General features: G+C 31.9%; 1 protein-coding gene across 2 annotated transcripts in view; it reads left to right on the forward strand.

Moving 5' to 3' along the window:
• Window positions 1-21,543, forward strand: part of Hers (Histone gene-specific Epigenetic Repressor in late S phase) — a 179,192-nt gene that overhangs the window by 29,288 nt on the left and 128,361 nt on the right. For both annotated transcript variants that reach the window (XM_085199278.1, XM_085199279.1), the window contains exons 2-3: window positions 11,828-14,560; window positions 16,049-16,148. In XM_085199278.1, coding sequence (XP_085055404.1) covers window positions 11,885-14,560; window positions 16,049-16,148 — 2,776 coding nt within the window. In that variant the 5' untranslated portion in view covers window positions 11,828-11,884. The remainder of the gene's footprint in view (window positions 1-11,827; window positions 14,561-16,048; window positions 16,149-21,543) is intronic.

Consider the following 21,543-nt stretch of genomic DNA (forward strand, 5'->3'; position numbering starts at 1 on the left):
GTTCTGCCACTCAACACGTAATACTGGAGGCATTGGCGGAAAGGCAGAGTAGAGTGACTTAACACTAGGTTCCCTCTGCCCACCCTACTGTGTCGTCTGCTGCGACGAGTCGCGTACAGTGTGAAGCTGAAAAAATATATATTAAAGAAATCGTAAATAAATAACTTTTTTATCTTTGCTCCGACGTTAATTACAGATCGATTACAGAAAAAAAAAGTGAAAATATCTTAAATGCGCAATTACGCTTGCGAAAAAGGGATTTCCGCTTTTTATTTTTTTTGTAAGTTTATAAAAGGCGAATTTTATAGTGTAGCTAACTTTACGCATATTAAAGATTTACTTAATTATCCCTAATTACATTTATTTAACTTTTTTCTTTAAGTTTTGTTTGCTGTTTTTTTTATCAGAAATTAAGCTAAATTCCCGCTGATTAAAAATAAATTAACAATTACCTAGTCTAAGCGGGCGAAGCCGCGAACGGGTGCTAGTATACCATATATTTGAATAATACATTAATGAAGCAAACGTAACATTGGTTTAGGACCGGTTTACCTTTAAATATGGTCAGTATGGGAATAATCCGATCGATCCAATTATGTTAGAGCTCGTATTGTTGCTTTAGCCATCTTTCATTCAGCGAGCGTATATCTAGGTCGTTGAGTAATAGCTTCTTGTAAACCTAATAGAAGCTTTACTACCTATTTACACTTATAGAAGACCTATAGAAATTTTAAAATTAAGTTTCTTAATAATAAATAGTAGGTATAATATATAATTTTTTATTACTCATCTATTCGAGTTTTCTTAGTGATAGAGTTATTTTATTCCGCTCTGTTCTTACTATTTATCGTAAGGTTTGACCAACTCATCTCAATATCTTAAATGACATGAATGATATACTTAAAATATATTTAAAAGCACAGTAAAATAAAAACGCGACCAGAGAAAAAAAAGGATACAGACTATATAAATCCGCGATATAATTAAAATATAGTTTTTGTAAAGATTTTCTTTATAAGTAATTTAGGATATTATTGGTTTATTTAACTTAAAACTTTAAATTAAATAAAAAATAAGGTTCTAATAATTATACCTAATAAAAAAAATATATAAGTGTATATAATTACGTATATATACTTAGTAAGCATTTAAAGACAGTGCATTGATAACTTAACTACACAAACTTAGATTATTTTCTATAGTTAAATTTAAACTCATAATTATATTAACCAGACAGGAACAGGATAACAAAGAGCACTATAAAACTCAATTAAGTGGACTTTAGAATTAAATATTCTAAATGTAGCGTTCGTATTTCTATAATATATCATACATATTCTGTAATATTTAATCTAGTTAGTTGAGATTCAGCGTGTAACGAGTTTGAAATTGAATTGAAGATGAGATAGTCCAGTCTTTTCTATGCTTATGCTAACTCATATTATGAACGTGGACAGGCTGCATTCGTTTTATATGTAAGTAGGTACTTGTAAGTAAAATCTTATTTATTTACTATATATATAAAATCGAAAGGAAGGAATCAAGTGCTAGGAATCTGAAATTTTGCATAGGAGTTATTTATAGGACGTAGGTGTTCGCTAAGACGGGAATTTGCAATATTCGACTTCTAAGGGGTTGTTTTTTGGGTTGAAAGTTTGTATGAAACTTCGTTACTATAAATGCTAGGAGTCTCAAATTTTGCATGGACGTCACTTGTAGGACGTACGTACTCATGGAGAAATTAATATTAAAGTAGTTCACGCAGGCGAAGCCGCGGGCGGGCCGCTAATAAAGTATAAAGTATAAATATTTATTTATAGATTTTAATGTTAGCCAATCTTTTATATTGTATCTACTTGACAATAAAGTATTACTTGCAGCTCGAAGTCTTTTTTGCATCTGTAGACGTTGAGGCCGTCATGGCGCAGCGGCACAAGGGTGTGACTGTAACGTGACGGTTGTGGGCTCGATCCCCACTCGAGGAAGTGAAATATTCATTAACGTTTATATTTCCATATCTCTGCTCTGGTGTCGAGGCAAAGCACAGCGTTGAGTTCTGCCACTCAACACGCAATGCCTCCATAATTCGGCAAAACGTGGGGAACAGAGTATCTTAACACTACTAACCTACCCTGCTGTGTGCGGGTTACAGCGTGAAGCTGATTTTTTTTTAGATACTTATTGAGACAGTCGCTTTTTAGCACAGGCTAAGAAATATTTTACATTCCAATTAGCTAAAAATTCAGTACAAAATTCTACAGAGCCAATCAAGATTTCGTTTTTAGAAGGATTAAATAATTATCTAATTTAATTAAATATCCTGGCATGTTAACTTTTAAAATTTTGCTGTCTTGCTATGAGACGGAATAAATACATACAAATATTCAAATCAAGAGGCTGTCTTGGTGCAGGAGCTCAAATGTGCTACTCTAAATTCGGCACGCTGTTGATTCGATTTCCACTCGTGGGAATATTTACTATTTCTCGGCAGTAAGTGTTGGACGGAAGTGTCATAATATCAACGGAGTGTCTTAACACTAGGTTCCTAATTTCCCTCTGCCTACCGTGCTATTCTAGCTTAGAATGAAACTAAAAAAGTATATATTTTTTTAAATATATATATAACATAAAATCTCTACTTAGCTTTTATGTCAATTGTTGTAATTTTTCATTATCGTTTTTAATTTAATATATACCAGCACTTACGATTTTGGTTGATTGATGAACGATTTAATAACTTAGTATAACGTATTGTTTAGATAATAATTTAGAAATAACAAAATGAAGTTAGCTATATCTAAAACAAACATTTTATAACTTCTAGCCTATTTCTACTGTCTTTGACTTATTAAAAGAAAGAAGAGATATAAAGATGATAGATAGATGAGAAATATAAAGAAATAAGTTTTTTTTAAATTTTAACTTATAATATAATCTTTAAAGGTGTTATTGGTCTCTGTAATTAAAACAAATCAGCTATAATAAAAAAATAAGTTATAAAAAATCTACTTAATAATGACAAACGTAAGCGAAAAATAAGTAACGCGATCGGTAAAAGTAAAAAATGGGTAAAGGTTATAAAACAGTACGAATTGATGACGCGAGTGCTTAGGGACCGGATATGACGTCATCACCGTCGCGATAACCGGCAAACGTCAGTGCCAATGTTTGATGTCGGTACATAGTACCTGTATTACAATTTAGATTTTTATATATGTATTTTTTGGAAAATAATAGTAAATTTACCAACGAATGGCATATATTTTTTTCTTTGGTTTTAGACAAATTTATAATTTAACTTTAAAAATAATAATTATAATTGATTGTAAGTAACAGTAAACAAAAACATTTAAATGTATTAAAGGTCCGTATCTATACTCTATTCTTATAATAAAATTGTAAATGATCGCTGTCCGTATATAGAAGAAAATCTAGGAAATTAGGGCCATCAATTTAGAGGAATCCAAAATAAACATTCTTAAAATGTTTGTCTGTTTGTCTGTACATTTGTCTGTACACGCTAATCTCATAAACAGACAAATCGATTTATATAGATAAAAAAATGGATCTAAAATTCGACAAAATTCCGCGGATCGCAAGTGTATAAAATATTTTTAAAATTTCAAACAAATCGCTTAAATCAATTAACTAATAGAAAATCTCTATTATTTTTATCAAAGAACTTTAAATAAACTAATTTCTATATTAGTACTATTAAAATATAGATACTGTATATATAATTATACGAGTACGAAAAAGATAAGACGTTCAGTTCCGGGCACCGGAAGTGTCGTCGCCATTGCACCGATAGACGGCGGACGTCATATGAATTGTAATAAGTTTATAAATAATAATTTTATTTACTGACTATTGATATATTTAATAATCGATTTTAAATCTGTTTTATGTATATTTAATTGAAAATAACGAAATAATAAAGCTATGACTATAAGAGATATAATATAAAGCGTATATTTTATATGTATTTTTCTTTTGTACAGTACAAAATGTAATATTATTTTCTATTATAGATTTTTGATTAATTTTAGATTTAATTAGTTTTTTTTTTATTGATTATGAGAATTTATTTGAACAGATTTTCGGCACATTCCGATGTTATACATATATACAATTCTTAAAAACATGTAAAAATTTTATTTAACATACAATGTTAAAAATAGATTTTTTCTTGCCAAATGATAATTTTATCTTTGGGTAGAGACAATTAAAAAAAATCTCCCTACAAAGATGCTAACAACCTAAATAAGTTGTAACAAGCACATAAGATTTTCGACGTAGCTTGATGAGATTGAGATGAGTTTAGTGCTCATAGCGTTTGTACGTCGCGGGTTCAAATCTTGCTACAATTAAACATTCTGCATTCATTACTAACATTTGTTATAAATTAAATATAATTGTTATTTTTAGTACGTGTTATTATTATTATTATTCTTGATAATAACAATGAAAACTCATTATAGTACCTTTATTATGCATTTTGCCCAGTCTCTAAAGCATAATGCAATTTTACAACTAAAACCCTACAACGACTTTTAAATCTTTTTATTCTTTTTCCTTAAACATCCTAGACGCCGAGTAAGTCTCGCAATAGCGGGTAAAACGTCAAAGTTCTGTCGCTTTTTGATGTGTGCATATAAATGTTTTTGTACGTACATAAATCAACAGTTCATGCAATTGTTATATTTATTTACGCAGTATATAAGGATGCTTTTTCTGTGACAGCAAGTTTCGATTTTTGAGGTGCGTTTGTTTTGTGCACTAGAGTGCGCCGACGTTTTTTAATACAAACCATTGTTAGTTTTTTACAATCACTACGCTATACTATAGAGGCCAGTTGTGGCGCAGGGGTTGAAGCGTGTGACTGTAAAATCGACAAGTAGTGGGTTCGATTCCCACTCGGAGAAATAGCTAATATTTTCATTTTCTCGCTCTGGTAACGAGGTAAAGAGCGGCGTTGGATTCCGCCCCTCAACACGCAATGCCTTCATAAATCGGCGGAAAGTGATAACGGAAGTGTTTTAATAGGAACAGAGTGTATAAACACTAGGTGCCCAGGCTCCGTCTGTCTACGTGCGAAAAACAGCATGAAGCTAAAGTAAATAAATTTACGCTTTGCTCATAAATTTCATATAAATATTTTTGGTATAAAAAGAAAATTATATTTTTTGAATATTATCTATTTTAAAAGAGTTAGTAGAGGCTACAATTTGTATGAGATTGGCAACATACCAACTGCAATAAAATTTCTTTTGTTTATTCATATAAATTATATTTTTTGCTCAACGCAATGACAGAGCAACCATTAAAGTTATTTAATATACTAAAAGTCCATTACTCACAATAAGTAGGTGTTACTTTCTTTTTCAAGTTGAAATTGTATTTATTTTCTAATTATTTTGTCTAAATGTTTGAAAATGTTAATAAATTAGTATATAAGAAAATACTATTCCCACGACATATATATTAATTAGAGTCAATAAGAGATGTACACTGTATGTCTCTTATAGCTAGAGATGAAAAAAGTAGATATATATATATATTCATCTCAATTATATTTTTAAACTTACTTATATTCTAGTAGTAGTTTATTTGTACTATTTTATTCTTTGTATATTATAGACTTTCTCTTTATGGGTTTTTTATTGATATAAATTATTATTCTTTACTTATGTCTTATTAATCTGTGGAAACATTATTGGTTCGTGTCAAACATGTGTCAGTTATAGGCTATTATTTATTGTCTTTTATATATCTCTAAAAATAAATAAATGTGAATACACTCTTCCTACTATGTTTAGAAGTAAATAACACTAGCAGGTAATGCCAAAACCTTTCAGCAATATCAATATATATACCGACGACCATCTAAAACAAAAATCCCTCAAAGAAGACATTACAAAGGAAAAATTTAATATTACATCACACTAAAGAGTTCACAAAAGTCATTTTAAACATAATGTAGTGTGCATTGAAATCGCCCTTCGCCCGATTCAAGTGCCCCTTCACGCTGTATTCATCTCTAATAATATGTACACAAAGACCATAATTGAGGGAAACATAGTTAAGTATAGCTCACCGAGTTACCCTCGACAAATTGCGAAGGGACGATCAAAGTGAGAATGAATGAGTGAATTACTTGCGCTTGCGACTTGTAATTCTGACAGTTGATTTCTTTATTCAGCCCTCGTCTTCATCAGCTCCAGTTCAGCTGCCTGCTGCGTTTGATTATAACATAATGAAAGATCACCCACAATAATGTTAAGTAATTTGGCAATTTCTTCACTGGACAGGCCCATGTGAGACCTGTTTCTTATAAGCGTTGTTTCTTTTTAATTCATTAATATGCTTGTCTCGTGTTGTGACTAAAGTTCAATATGGTGGTTTTAAATATATGGTATGCCTTCACAATTCCGCGGAAAGTGGGGAACGGAGGTGACTTAATGGGAACGGATTGTCTTATTATTGGGTTTTAAATTTCCTTCCTCCCCTACTATGTGAGGGATTCCCTATAAACTGACAGTTATATGCTAATGACGTACAATGTTGACAAAATGGCAATTATAAATAGTTTAAATTGGATAGCGTTGCATTTATCTACGTTCGTCGTTTGGTTATTCAATTGTTTTTTTTTCTCTGCCGCATGTGGCAGGGTAGACGGAGGGAGCCTAGTGTTTAGACACTCCGCTCCCGTACTACTTTAATGTCTATATTGTATTTAGTTCATCATAACATTCAATCTTGCTTCAAAACATACCCAACACTACACCGAAGTAATAAATATCGATTATTATTAATAACCAATCAAAAGAATCCGAGAAACAGCCAATTTTTCCGGAATCCAATATTGGCAAACAAAGCAAGTGCGGGCGAATGAATCGACGCAATTAAGTAACCGCCGGCACCGGCTCGCGCAACCGGTCGCGATGAACGTCCACTGAATGTATGAAGCTGGAATATAGTAAGGAATAATCGCGTTGTTTGTGTTATTATCATAGTCATCATAGTAAATTAAATTAACGCTGTATCCCGCACACAGCAGAGTAGGAAGACAAAGGCTAGTGTTAAGACGCACCGTTCTCCAGTTTTCGGTGACGGGATTGCGTGTTAAGTGGCGGAGCTCGCTGCGTTTTGCCAAGTATCATCGTCGAAATACAAATATATATTTGGTAATATAATATTAATTAAATTAATTAATGGTAAATTAATTAAATAATAAAACCAGTAAGCTTAATGTAGATTTATACCTGATAAAATGTTGTTACAAAATGTTCCATTTACGCTTAAATAGGAATATCGCGTTGACTTTCTCCCATATATTACGTAGTAAATCAGTATCTGCTGTGAGATTTTTGTATTTACAATATATATTAAAATATTTTACTAATAAAATAATCGATTAAAAATACTAACCTACATTTCAAACCGTATTTGAAAATATACAAGTAAAATATAATATGTCAAAAATATATATATTAAAAAAATAAATAAATGAATGGTGTTCCACATACGATGGACAATTACCCTTACGGTAGTGACGCGACCGCACACAACGCTACAATTATTGGAGAAACTGAAATGTATAATAATTTTATTTCACACAAACATTAATAAATAATCGGAATCGATGTTAAAGTATGATAGCGACGCTTTCAATTGAATTGGCTTCCATTGGTAGGGGATTGCCTGAAATATTTATAGAGTTTTTAAATAATGAGGAAGCGAAAGTCAAGTTGGTTTCTTCCAAATAAAAAAGTATGGAGTATTAATGTTTTTTTTTAATATATATTTTTTTGAACGTCAAGTAGTTATTTTTAATTTTGCTATAAATTAATAGGAATGGTAATTTTAATTGTGTGTGAATAATGTCCAATACAAAAACTGAAAACTTTTTAGAACTTATGTAATTTTAATTTCTTGATTAGAATTCGGCCACAAATATTCATTTTCAAATACATACTTTAAGTAATCTTGTCAATAAAGAATTCGACTATGATGTAATAAAGGCACAGTAATCCTGAGGAATGTAGCTTTTACAAAAAACAAAAAAAAATGTAAATCCAACCGATCCAAGTGTAGTTCCGAAGATTTTAGCGCTTACACAAACAACGAAACTAAATCTTCCGTTTGAATATATTACTATACATTTTTTAATGAAAAGTCCTATTTAATTAACATTATTAGATTATAATAAATATGTATTTACTAAGCTAAACGTATATCAACCCTTGTTATACAATTTAATTGACAAATAGCTGGAGGCTGGAACATCCATCTCTCTTGTATTAGGGAAGCCGATTATGTGTGAATAATGTAAATAACGTTATAATTACAGTTCTGATTGTATAAAAGTAATAATTACTTATGAGATGATCTCAATTTAATTAACTTTCTTTAATAGAATTAGTTTCGTATGTTATAGTTTATTCGTAAAAAGAAAAAGATAAAATTTAAAGAACAATTATTCGCAACTTTGTATTTAAATAAGTTTGTAATAAAAAAAACAAAATTATTTTTTAAAATATAATTAAATATAATATTGTATACTTTATTCATATTTCTGCAATGCGACGTAAAAGTTTTCAACATTAATTATATGTTTAATATAACAAAATTAATACTATAGAAATACATTTTTAGAAAAAAATAAATTAGTAAAAAAGCAAATACCTCATGTCTATGTCAAAAATATTATAAAAAATTGTCATCTAATTTGAACTCGTGTGCAAAGAAGTCAAATAAATATTTTGCACTTACTAAAAAGTGTCCATCGTGAAGCAATAGCAAAGATGTGACTGTAACGTGATAATCATGAGTTTAAACCCGAATCGGGGGAATGAATTATTATTTATTAATATTTTTTATCTCTGCACCAAGACAAAAGCCCGGCGTTGAGTCCCGCCACTCAACTCGCAATGCCTCGAAAAATTTGGCAAAAAGTGAGGAAGAAGAAGCTGCATAGATGGAGATACAGCCTGAAAATGTTTTTTTCTACTAAAAAACCATATTATAATAATATAATTATATATATTATATAGAGTAACGTACATGAGAATCTCATTGTTCATGAGTTAGTCACTGTCATAACTACATACAGTTACAACAGTAGTATCTACGTGGGTGGTTGGCTTTATGATGCTATTAGAGTACATGTGGTGTCAATTAGCGTTCGGCATCTAGAATTGAATATTGTTATGGTGAGCGCGGTAAGGAGAATTAAACTAGAATTTATTATGAATAATTAAAATTATATTTCTTTTGTATTTAACTATGTTATAAGGAAAAACTGTGTTATGTATAATATAATAGTTACTATATAATTTATGGTACATATATGCTGGTAAGGTACGATATATGGATATAAATCATAAAGATTATTTCTATAGTGTACAACAAATGAAGTATAAATTATATTAATATAAAAATGGATGGATTTAAATTCTATTTTAGTAGCTTTTAACCCGTATCTATTATCAAAATTGTTTTATTCCTTTATACAAAACCAAAATTAAAAAAAAGAATAAAACAATGTCACATACAGACTAAAAAAATATATAGCTCCGATTTGAGCTAACCTTCCTCCGCTTATCTATTAACTGATGTCACTCGACGTCGCGATGACAGATGACAGTGACGTTTTAATGTTCTCTGCGGGATCCAGAACTTCAATTTTACATTCTATTTCGCACTGCCGAAATCTAACTGAATTGTACATGGATAAATCATGTTACCACTTGGTGAATGTACATGCAAGTTTATTATACAATTAGCTTCACGCTGTATCCCGCACATGGCGAGATAACCAGAGGGAAGCTGGGAACCTAGTGTTAAAACATTCCATTACAATTAAGATAGTTCAGTTGTCCATTTTACCCCTAATTTTGGAGGCATTGCGTGTTAAGTGGCGAGGAAGTGGAAATATATCTTCGATTGGGAATCGAACCCTCAACCTGTGTGGGCTAACAATCGCGCTTAGACCCGTGCTCCACGCCTGGCCTCGAGTTAATTTACATGCAGCTTTAATTGCTCATAGTAAACTACGAAACGCGAGTAGATGAACAAGATTATGTAATAGGAAAATAATGAACGTATTTTCCCGTGTAAAATTTCCCGCTTTAAAGTTTCATATAACGTAAATAGAAGAGACTTAAACAATATCTTTATGAACGTGAATTTTATAAAAAAGGAATAAAATAGAAAAGTAATATTGAGTAAGATTTACTTATATTAGCAATATAGACTTTTATATGACAGTTATTTATTTATTTTTGCTGGGCATTAAAGGATAGTAATTATATTATTGTTTAATTGACCCCGATGGAGTGTTAACTTGAGAATTCTAATAAATTACTCGATTATGACTGAGTAAGTAACAAAATTGGTATACCTATAGTGAGAGCTGTTTAGAAATAACAATGATATATTTAACAGGATAACTTTTGCTTATGATAATTATTCTTTTTTCTCGTCTTTCTTTCTTCTTTTTCTTTTTTCTTCATTAATGAAGGTAGCATATTTGAAAATCTTCGGTTGCGTTGGTTGTCTTACTTTGCTTAATGAAAATCATTATTGAACTACAAATAATTAACTTAATATACTTTGAATAAAATATTATTCGTGAAAGTTACGACAATACAGGAAGTAATATTTAAAGAAACACAAACCAAAGACCAAACCGATGCAATAAAAGTTTTAATTCTAGAAATAGTTCCTAAGTTGGCTGAATAAAAAAGTTCTTTAATGAAAGGATACAAGTACGATAAAATTTATTTATTAGTTTCGCAAAGCACTACTAACTAAACTATTGCCACCAATATATTTATTGGGGCCAGTCGTGACGCTGAGGCACAAACTGTGACTGTAAAACCGACTGGTTGTGGGTTCAATCCTCACTCAAGGAGATGAAAATTTTATTTAAATTTATATTTTCATTTCTTCGCTTTGGTATGGAGGCAAAGCGCGGCGTTGAGTTCCGCCACTCGGTACGCATTGCCTTTAGAAGCGGCAGAAAGTGGGGAAGTGGTTCCCTCCGCCTACCCTGCTGTGTGCGGGATACAGCGTGAAACTGGAACAAAACGAGAAAATAAATAAATAATCTAATCTCATGTTATTATAGTTATTTAATATTTTTTAAAATACAACCAGTACATATTAAAATTATAGTTTCTGCTATAGCGGAATGAATCTGTCTATAGACTTACATGAAAGGGAACCTACAAAGACTTTGACACGAGATCGATACCTAAACCTCGCCCACAAGAGGCCTTTTCTCAAAGTTAAGAAGCTCAGCTCTATTTTAGGCTTAAAATTGTTGAATGCCAAAGTCTGTCTCGGCTTATACTGAAAATTTTGTTCACGTGAAACAGCATTAATGCTGAAATACGAGGTCTATTATTAAAATTTCTGAGTACTGTATATTATATAAACATAATATGTCAATATCGAAAGGCTATGCATAAACATATATATTTGTTGTCCATAATATATATAGTTAAGTATAATTTTTAAATTACTACTTTGCACCATATTCTCGAGGTAATGCGTATTGATTGGCGAAATTCAACGCCGCGCTTTTTTTTAGAGAGAAAGTAAAATTATTTAATATTTTATAGTTATTATTAAGTGGTGGAGCTTAACGCCGCTCTTTGTCCTATTCCAAAGCGATTAAGAATCAAACTCACTACGTTGATTTATTACTTTTTATTGCTTTACAATTGCAATTTACAATTAACCTAAATATCCCACTCCACATTTATAAAATAAAAGCACATTTCTAAGTATTTACAGCATTTTGTTTTCTTTGTTACAGAACGTGAACAGCTCTACCGGTCATTCGATGACAAACTACATATGACCACAACGGACAATGCGGTCACAAGCTACAAAATCTTTACCGAAGAAGGGAGCTTTAGGAAAAACATCATTTAAAGCAAGTTCAGCTGCTAAAGAACTAAAGAAAAAAACAGCTGCATCTAAAAAAGCTAAGCCGCCTCAAAAATCTTCAATTAAAGGATCTAAAAAGAAATCTGGCGATGACGTTACTACAAGTAAAAACGAAGATTGCCCAGTTAAAGATAAAAATGAATCGTCAACGTCAGAAGTATCAAAAATGGAGTCTCCTAAGCCAAGTGCATCTAAAGAGGATTCGCCAGCGAAAAATTCTAAGAAAGACCGAAAAGAGACCAAAGATAAGGCTAAAGTATTAGCTAAAAAAGTTGTTGCGAAAAAATCTATAAAAGTTACGAAAAAAAGTAAATCAAACCAAAAGTCAAATAAGGAAGATAATGAAGACATAAAGTACAAATTAAATTTAGATACAGTCAAAAAAGTTTCAGCCAAATCGCCTAAAACAACCTTAAAGTCTAATATTAAAAAAGGGAATTTACAGAATCAAAAGAAAATTATCTCAAACACTTCTAAAGAAACTGAACAATTGAAGAAAAATAATATAGATAATAATAGTGTACAAAATCAACGTGGTGTGGATAAAACTGATATAAAAGATATTAAAAAGAATGAATTACAAAGTGAAACTATTGGTTTGAAAGTAGATACTCAATATGAGTCATCGAACCAACTAAATAAAACTACACCTGAAAATTCCACAGATGTGAACGCTCGAACAGAAACACCTAAAACTGAAACTGAGCGACCACTTAAATTTTTTACATCTACCAGATCGCCGAGAACCGTCGACATTGATGTTAAATGTTGTAAAAATTCGAAGGGAAACTTAAGCGTCTCTGAACGATTTTTATCTACGAAAACTGATGATATTAATAAAGAAAAAAGTTCTACTAATAATCTTGTATCACAAGGTTCAGAAATCGATGTCTATACATTTACAGAAAAAGTTGATTCTCCTAAAAGCATTCTTTCAGATTTTAGGTCTCCAGTAAATAAAAATGTAGGCCGTGTGAGACCAATCGCCAGAGTAAAAGGAACAGTAATTGATAAAAAGGCTGATGCAGAACGCAAAAAATATTCCCCACATCGACCTATTGAAGAAGTGGTAAAACAACTCAAAGCCAATAAGCGTTCAGAAGATTTAAATACAAGTCAAAATAATACAAGCTATGTATCTTCCGGACTAGACTTCGGGGCGTTTACAGGAGAAAATGAAGTTGAAGATAAACCACCAATAGTAAGCAAGTCATATAAAATGGTCGCCAGAAAATCTAGTATCACCGGAAAGCCTTTCAGCCCTATAAAGTTTCTTGATCAAGAATCTAGTCAGAAAACTGAAGCAAAGCCTCCTACTAAATCTGGTAGTACCAAGAAAAATGTAAATAAAAAGAAACAATCAAAAAAGGGTTGCTTATCTGACGAAGAAATTGATACATCAACGTTTTCACTTAATACCAAAGTAAGCTATACTTCTTCAGAAGAAAGTGTTAGTGAATCAAATGACGACAATGATAGTAAAGACTCTTCAAGATCAGATTCTTCTAAATGTAAAAAAGTCAAAACTAAAAAATACAAAAAAATTACTGACGGAGCAAAAAAATGTATTTCAAAAGAATTAAAAGAACTTTCAAAGGATTCTTTAATTGATTTAAAAGACACCTCTTTGTTAGGCAATGAAAAGCCCACCAAAAGACGTCTTAAATTACTTTCAATGTGGAATGGTCCCAAGAAGCACAGGATGGCGTCCCTGAACGCTTTAGCAAAAGTACATTGTCTGTACGAAAATGAAAGCAGAACTCATATGGAATTAGGTCTTATGAAAACTATTGATAGGCAAGTTCTACCCAGTACGTCTAAAGCTTCAGCACCTAAAAAGAAAGATAATAAATTAAAAGAAGTTGAAAAACAAGAAAGCAGTAGTACATCAGAATCTGAATATGAAAATAAAACTGAGAAGGATAAAGAAAGTTCAGAAAGTTCTGATGAAAATCCACCTCAAAGGACCTTACGAGGTGTTCCGGGAATTAGAAGTGCCGGCAAGTATTGGGATCCCAAATCATCGACGTCATCTAGTGAAGATAGCGAACTGGAATCACGTCCAAAAATGGATAAAAAGAAAGCAGCACAGAAAACGACATCTGCTGCGAAATCTGATTCTGATAAATCACCCCCTAAAATGAAAAAAACATCTGGAGTTCCAGTTAAGAAAAAGCGTAATAGAAATGAAGTGGTAATGGATTTAAAAGATATGGTTGTTCAAAAGCGAATGGCTAGTTTGAATGCTACTGCTATTTTAGCAGCAAGTTATGAAAAGCGTTCTCCGAAGTCTAGCAAAGAGGACACAACATCAGATTCTTGTAGTGATGAATCTTTCTCTCAAAAGCCAAAAAACGTAGTAAGTTCCGGCGTAAAGTCGGAATTAAAAAATGAGGATACTAAAAAGGAAAACGACGAAACTGCGACGACTGATAGGAAGCAAAAAGTTGAAGTTATTGTAAATCAGGATACGGATGTAACAATTACAGGTGTATATTCAACCCATCATCATGAAGGCTTCTGTACCGTTTCAGGAATGCAATATCGTATTTCGTCGACAAGCCACACTCAAACTACTGCAACAGCTAACTGTGAAAAGGTAAGATTTGACTATTACTTATGAAATATATTCTCATTATACCAGAAATTATCAGGTTGTAAAAAGAATTAAAGCTTATTTTTTGAGGTGTTTTTATGACTTATAATAAAAAACAATCGATACCAAGAAAATTTATTTTCAAGTTGTAGTAAAACAACTAGCTCACGACCAAGACTGATTTTTATTTCTCATAACATTTTATATTTGTTTTATTTTTTTTAAAGGTAGCCAATGTCACATTTTAGTATCTAACGCTTGATCTACGTGAGAGTAGAGGACACTTTGCATCTGTTTTTTTTTAGACCATTTTAAAGGGGATCAAGTTCTAAGCCGCACCAGGCAGCAAATACCCTGGCTACGCCACTACATTCACATTTATTAATATTAATTAATATCTAATATAGGGTATATTTCTTTTTTTATAAGGGTTAGGGAAATAATGGTGCGTTACTATTTTGGCTGAAAAGCAACATTATCATTTTACGAATCATTTGAAGCTAGTTCAATTTTCATAATTGTCATCCTGCTAGACTATATATTTATACTAGCGACCCGTTCGCGGTTACACCCGCGTGAACTATGTTATTATTAATTTCTGTCTCCATGACTACGTCATATTGACGTCTATGTAAAATTTGAAACTCCTAGCATTTGTAGTAACGAAGTTTCATGCAAATTTTCGACCCCAAAAACAACCCCTTAGAAGTCGAATATTGCAATTTCCCGTCTTAGCGAGCACCTACGTCCTATAAGTAACTCCTATGCAAAATTTGCGATTCCTAGCACTTGTAGTTTCTGAGATTTCGTGATGAGTGAGTGACTTTTCGATTTCATATATATATAGATTAATAAATTATTGAAGGTTTTAGAAGTTTCGAAAATTAAAGAAAACTTTTCTCAAAAGTTGAAAGTAAACCGAAATTGTCATTTCATTGCAATAATTTAAAATTTATCAAACTGTATTATATACATAGATAGCATAAGCTATATAAAAATTCTGATAACAACAAATAAAAAAGTATTTCAATCTATTTAATAAAAACAATGTTAATTTATCATTAAAAAAAAACATAATAAACAATCTGGTATTTCAACAGCTCAATACAACAATAATAACAGTAAACGTTTCGAATCTCATTAATACCCGGCAATGAAGTAAGTTGTACTTAAACACGCTTCGGGACCTTATCTGGTGTAATTCATAAACTCAACAGCCATGGAGAGCATAAATGGAGAATTTCACTTTATTTTATTCTCATAACGCTCATATTTCAATCCAACTGGATAAACAATTTAAGCATGAAAAGAATAATTGTTGTGTTATTCGAGATGCAGGTAATAAGAAAATTACGGGAAAGTTTATATTCATTAACGAAACTGAATTATGTAATTTGGTACATCTAAAACAAACTTAGGCTAACTTTATATTTAGTTATAAGTTATTGGATAGAGGAGAAATATGTCTATTTATTCAAGCTATTATTTTAGGAGGGCTGTTCACGAGAAGATGGGTCTCGTTATACACCTCTCTCGGCTTTATCATCAATGCAGCCTCCTGCAGAGCACGCGCATAACCATCCGCATCCAGGTAAATATAAATATTATTATATGGAAGTACAATAAGCAATAATTCAGAATTATGCGGAAAATGGGGAACGGAGTGTCTTAACACTAAGTTCCTTTGCCTACCCAACAGTTTGCAAAAATAACGTTTTAATATTTCCACAAAACAGAATAATCAGAATTAATTAATGAATTCGCTAAATATTAATGATTAATTATAACATGAGTAAAAATTATATTCTAACGGTAAGCTCATATAGGCCTTGGCACGAAGCCAAGCGTGCAAATGTCGATGCAGGGTCTTACCCTCTATGGAACTTCCTTCGAATATCATAACATATATTTACATTATTCTCTCATATCTCTACAAGAAATATATATTACCTAAAACCTGAATTTTAGTTATTACATAATAAGTAACGTTATTAGATACTTTTCTAGACACTATTAAACTTTTCATCGGCCCTGAACTAATTTATTAACATATTCTAACCTACTCTGAAAATATTTTACAACTGATTTGACCTAAATACTCGTATATAAAATCAGACATATTGAAGCGTTAAAATTCGTAATATACCGAAATATTCAAAATCTCCTAAATTACTCTAAATTAGTTCATAGACAACGACGAAGTGAATAGCTTGGGAATTTTTAATGACGCAATTGATGACAAAATATCTTTAAAAGACGCTATTTACCTATATTTTATTCATATTTATTTAAAAATCAATAAAAACGTTTGCTAGACGCATTTACAAAGCTATACGACCACTAAAAGTAATCCCAATGACGTTATTGATATAAGAACCAATACGTTTTAGCAATTTCTTTGAGAATTAATGACACTATATTTTTAGTGTCGTGTTCTATTTATTCAAAAAATTGGTGTCATTTTATTATTTAAAATAGTACCGTAACCAGCAAGTCTTTTAGTCAATGCTAAGCTCTATGTCAGTATGTCAGTATTAAACAAATACTATATACATACAACAAGAATGTTACATGTCTATAATTTCACTGTCTAAATCTTATAATACGAACTGAAATGAACTTCTTTTTATACATAATTGGTAAAAGCTCTGGTCATCATGGCGCAATGGACCAGCTTTGGGCTTTACGCTTCCCGTTAAGGCAATAATTTTATCTAAAATATTATCTTTTTATGCTCCAGTAGAAATAAGGCCGGACTTAAGTCCCACTTCCCAACAAAAAATCTCGAGTAGCGTTTAAACCCTACGCACTGTCTGACTAACCTATAATGCCGGAAATAAAATATAATGCTTACTGCTTATTATTTTTCTCTCTATATATTTTTAGTTATAAAATAAAGAAAACCATATACATATATATAACAAATTTAATTTACTATGGTCATTCACCATTAGCTGTACGATTACGACGATATTTCGTACTGGCGCAGCTCCGGCAGTGGCAGGCTGCCAAGATAACCAATATCTATTTATTAAATACAGTCAACTTCAATCTTAGCTGAGAATCAGCTTTATTAAACACATAATGTAAATATATAAGGCAATACATAACTATCTGTAAAGATGATGGTTTTGGGTTCGATCGCCAGTCAGGGTAAAGAATTACTTCCTTTTGCTCGTTCTGGTATAACGAAACGTGGCGTTTAGTTTCGCAACTTTGTATGGATTGGAAAAAGTGGAGAAAGGAGTGTCTCGATACACTTTTTCCGGCCTATTACGCAAAATTAAAATGATTAAAATAAAAAAAAAACTATTTTAATGTAAATAAAACAAATTTAGAATGAAATAAAAAAAAAAATTTAAGTTAAACGGTTTTATATTGCAGATAAATGTACTAAAAGCTAAAAAATAATTTCATAGAAATTATGATTACTAAAATTTAATCGTGGGGCACGTCCAATATCTACAATTGAAAGACATAACGTGAGACTTCACCCACCTAGTGGTAAGTAGCAAGTGTCCCCACGATTTTATTTTAGTAATCATAATTTCTATGAAATTATTTTTTAGCTTTTAGTACATTTATCTGCAATATAAAACCGTTTAACTTAAAATTTTTTTTATACTTTTTTATTTTTAAGTTTTTAGTTTTTATTTCTCATGCTATTCAATTCGTTGAAATGAGGCTCGATGTCTCATTATTGCAAGGTTAATGGAGAATGTTACGAACGACCCCCCCAGAGGTCCAATAGAGGGACAAGGCTATGTACAACAAGATGTGCCTGAATCTTGAGGGGAAAACGCTAACGACATATCATTTTTATCCACCTAGTGCCATACAGTTCTCGGCGCGCTTTTACCTTTTACCTTGGGTGGTACCCCTAGCGACGTATCATTTTTAGGCACCCTATAGCCACACAGTCCTCGACAGGATACCAGATCTTGACTTAGGTGGGAGATTCATATTGTAATTGTGTATAGTATACTGTATTATACTTACCAAGCCCTTTATTTTGATACCCATATTGATGGGATTGAAAACTACATTATCCGCCATTTTGTAGCAGTGGCCATCTTTGATTTTGATTTTGTATAGTGCACTGAATTCTACTTGACAAGCCCTTTCATTTGATACCCATATTGATGGGATCGAAAAAACTAACTTGTCCGCCATCTTGTAGCGGCGGCCATCTTGGATTTTGATTTTGTATAGTCCACTGAATTCTGCTTGACAAGCCCTTTCATTTGATACCCGTATTGATAGGATTGAAAAAAACTAACTTGTCCGCCATCTTATAGTGGCGGCCATCTTGGATTTTGATTTTGTATAGTCCACTGAATTCTACTTGACAAGCCCTTTCATTTGATATCCATATTGATGGGATTGAAAAAAACTAAGTTGTCCGCCATCTTGTAGCGGCGGCCATCTTGGATTCACAATAATATTGAATATGGATAATTGTATTGTCACCAGAATCAAAGGCGTATACCAAATTTCAGATCAATCGGTTAACGGGAAGAGGGTTAAATTTCAATTACTAAATTTGACCCAAACAAACAAACAAACGGGGTGAGCTAAATAAAACCGTTTAAAAAGATGTTTGCTATTCTATAGTAGGCCTCAAATAATTTAATTTTACATTTTTAAGTTCTAAAATATAGAAAGTCAATTTATATTATCATTTATTATTTTAAAAAATAACATAATAAATTTAATAGCACAGATATACATTAAACTGTTCACAAGAACTGCTTAAGTAACACGTGAAAAGATTTATTACAAACGTAGAAAGCTAGAGACCGAACGATTTTCCTCTCACGTATTACCCACACTTAAAATACCAGTGTAGGGGGCGGCTGCTGGAAAGCCATTTATCGACTGTATGAATAAATTTGCGCAAACGAGCTGGAGCTAACATTATTTTAAGCAAGTTATGATTTGACAATTTATTGTTTTTACATTATTGACGTTATTTTATGTTTTTTTTTAATATTTAACAATTAAAATAGATTTATGTAAAAATTTGATTCTTTGTAGTTTCACACTATATTCCGCAATAGTTTCCCACTCTCCGCTGAATCCTGGCATTGCATGTTTAGTGGCGGAACTCAACGCCACGCTTCGTCTCTACACCAGAGCGAAGAAATTAAAGCATAAATTTAAAATAAATGCTTCATTTCCTAGAATAGAGTTCGAACTTCCGATTATGGCGTGAACAGTCACACACTTGTGTGTGGACAAAAGATGGCTGTTGATGATGATGATGATTATAATAATATAATCATCATCATCATCAACAGCCATCTTTTGTCCACTGTTGGACATAGGCCTTCCCCAATTCTCGCCACCACACTCGATCCTCAGCTTTTCGGAACCATCCGATCCCATAATAATATAATACGTTTTTAATAATTAAATGTGGAACCCATTTCATAAATACCGGCTTTGTCCATGTGCTAAATAAGTTTAACGCTCAGCCGACCGCGCCTAATGTGTACGATTAAAAATGTAAACCACACTGGACCCGTCTATTGTTAGTTCAACAAAAATATAATGGATTTACACAAAGGATATTAAACGTAGTAATTTCTACTATAAAATCATTTAATTGTTATTAAAATAATATAAATTATACAAGACTTGTTTAAAGTGTTTATTAAAGAAAAAATAATCATTAATCTTAATAACTAAATTCTCAAATTATTGTAATATATCATGACAAAAGTGCCACAGGTTGTGGTTCACATCCAATTGCCACTGGAGGAATGGACGGAGTGTCTCAACATTATTTTCTCAGAAATATGATAACAACAAAAGTTAGAATAGTTAGTATAGTAATATACGTTAGTAGTAGTAGTTAGTATAGTATATCACAAACGCCCTCAAAGTCTTGAAGTTGATTAAACAAGCCGTTGTATGCTACCCCCCCTTAAAATCTAAACAGCGTGGCCTATTTGTTATCTCGAGGGAAACCATTCCGACATTTTCAACTTTAACAGACACAAAGCAACGAAATATAAGGGAAATGAAAACGCGGCAAAGACAGAAGCTGTTGAGTTAATCATGAAAGCTGAAGAGCGAGGCTCTCTCGCTCGGTCTTGTGTTGCCAGGCTTAGGGACAAATGTGTGACGATTTGGAAATATGTAAATGTATATTCAGTTTTATTGGTATTCTACTTGTTTTACATGTATCGCGTCTGTGTTTATATTGGAATCTTTTTTGAATTTCACAGTGTATACCGCATATAGCGAGGTAAGCGTGAGTTGAAGGAACTTAGTGTTAAAACACTCCGTTCCCAATTTTCCGTTGAATATTAGAGCCTCGAAAATTCAGAGACGCGCCGAGCCGCCTTAGTACTAGAGCAATGAAAATATTAATAAATAATAATTAATTTCCCCAAGTGAGAATAGAACCCACAATTGTCGCGATATAGTCACACACTTGTGTCCCTGCGCCATGACGGCATGTAGAGATATTGGAATCGTTCAGCTATTTATCACGTATGCTCGAAATTACATCAACTGACGGATTTCGGTTACGTCAGCTATTAAATATTGGTTTGAAACTGAGTAATATGATTCACATCCTGGTCAAATTTAAATAAACATACACTTATTTTACTGTCTTACTAATATTTTTAATGGGAATGTAAGTTTGTTTGTTACACTTTCACGCCAAAACTAGGGAGAACATATATGGGGAGAACTACTTTAGATTCACTCAAAGAAATTCTCAACGATTAACCAAAAAGCTGTTTCAATTATTCAAAGAATAAATTTAAACGCGATAGTTTGTGCCCATTCGATAGCTCTCTTGCAAAATTCAAGCTTTTCATCACGTATTCCCGTAGTTTTTCAAACTACGCTGGGATCATTTATGAGAGAGAGATAACCAACAAAAATATCTTTAGCATTCCCAGAATTTTAAATCTACCCTTGTGATAGTTTATTCTTTATTATTTATTACTAACATAACAATACAATAA

This window comes from Heliconius melpomene, chromosome 16 (genome assembly GCF_056956725.1).
Source record: "Heliconius melpomene rosina isolate 202511_hmr_F chromosome 16, ASM5695672v1, whole genome shotgun sequence".
Lineage (NCBI taxonomy): Eukaryota > Metazoa > Arthropoda > Insecta > Lepidoptera > Nymphalidae > Heliconius > Heliconius melpomene.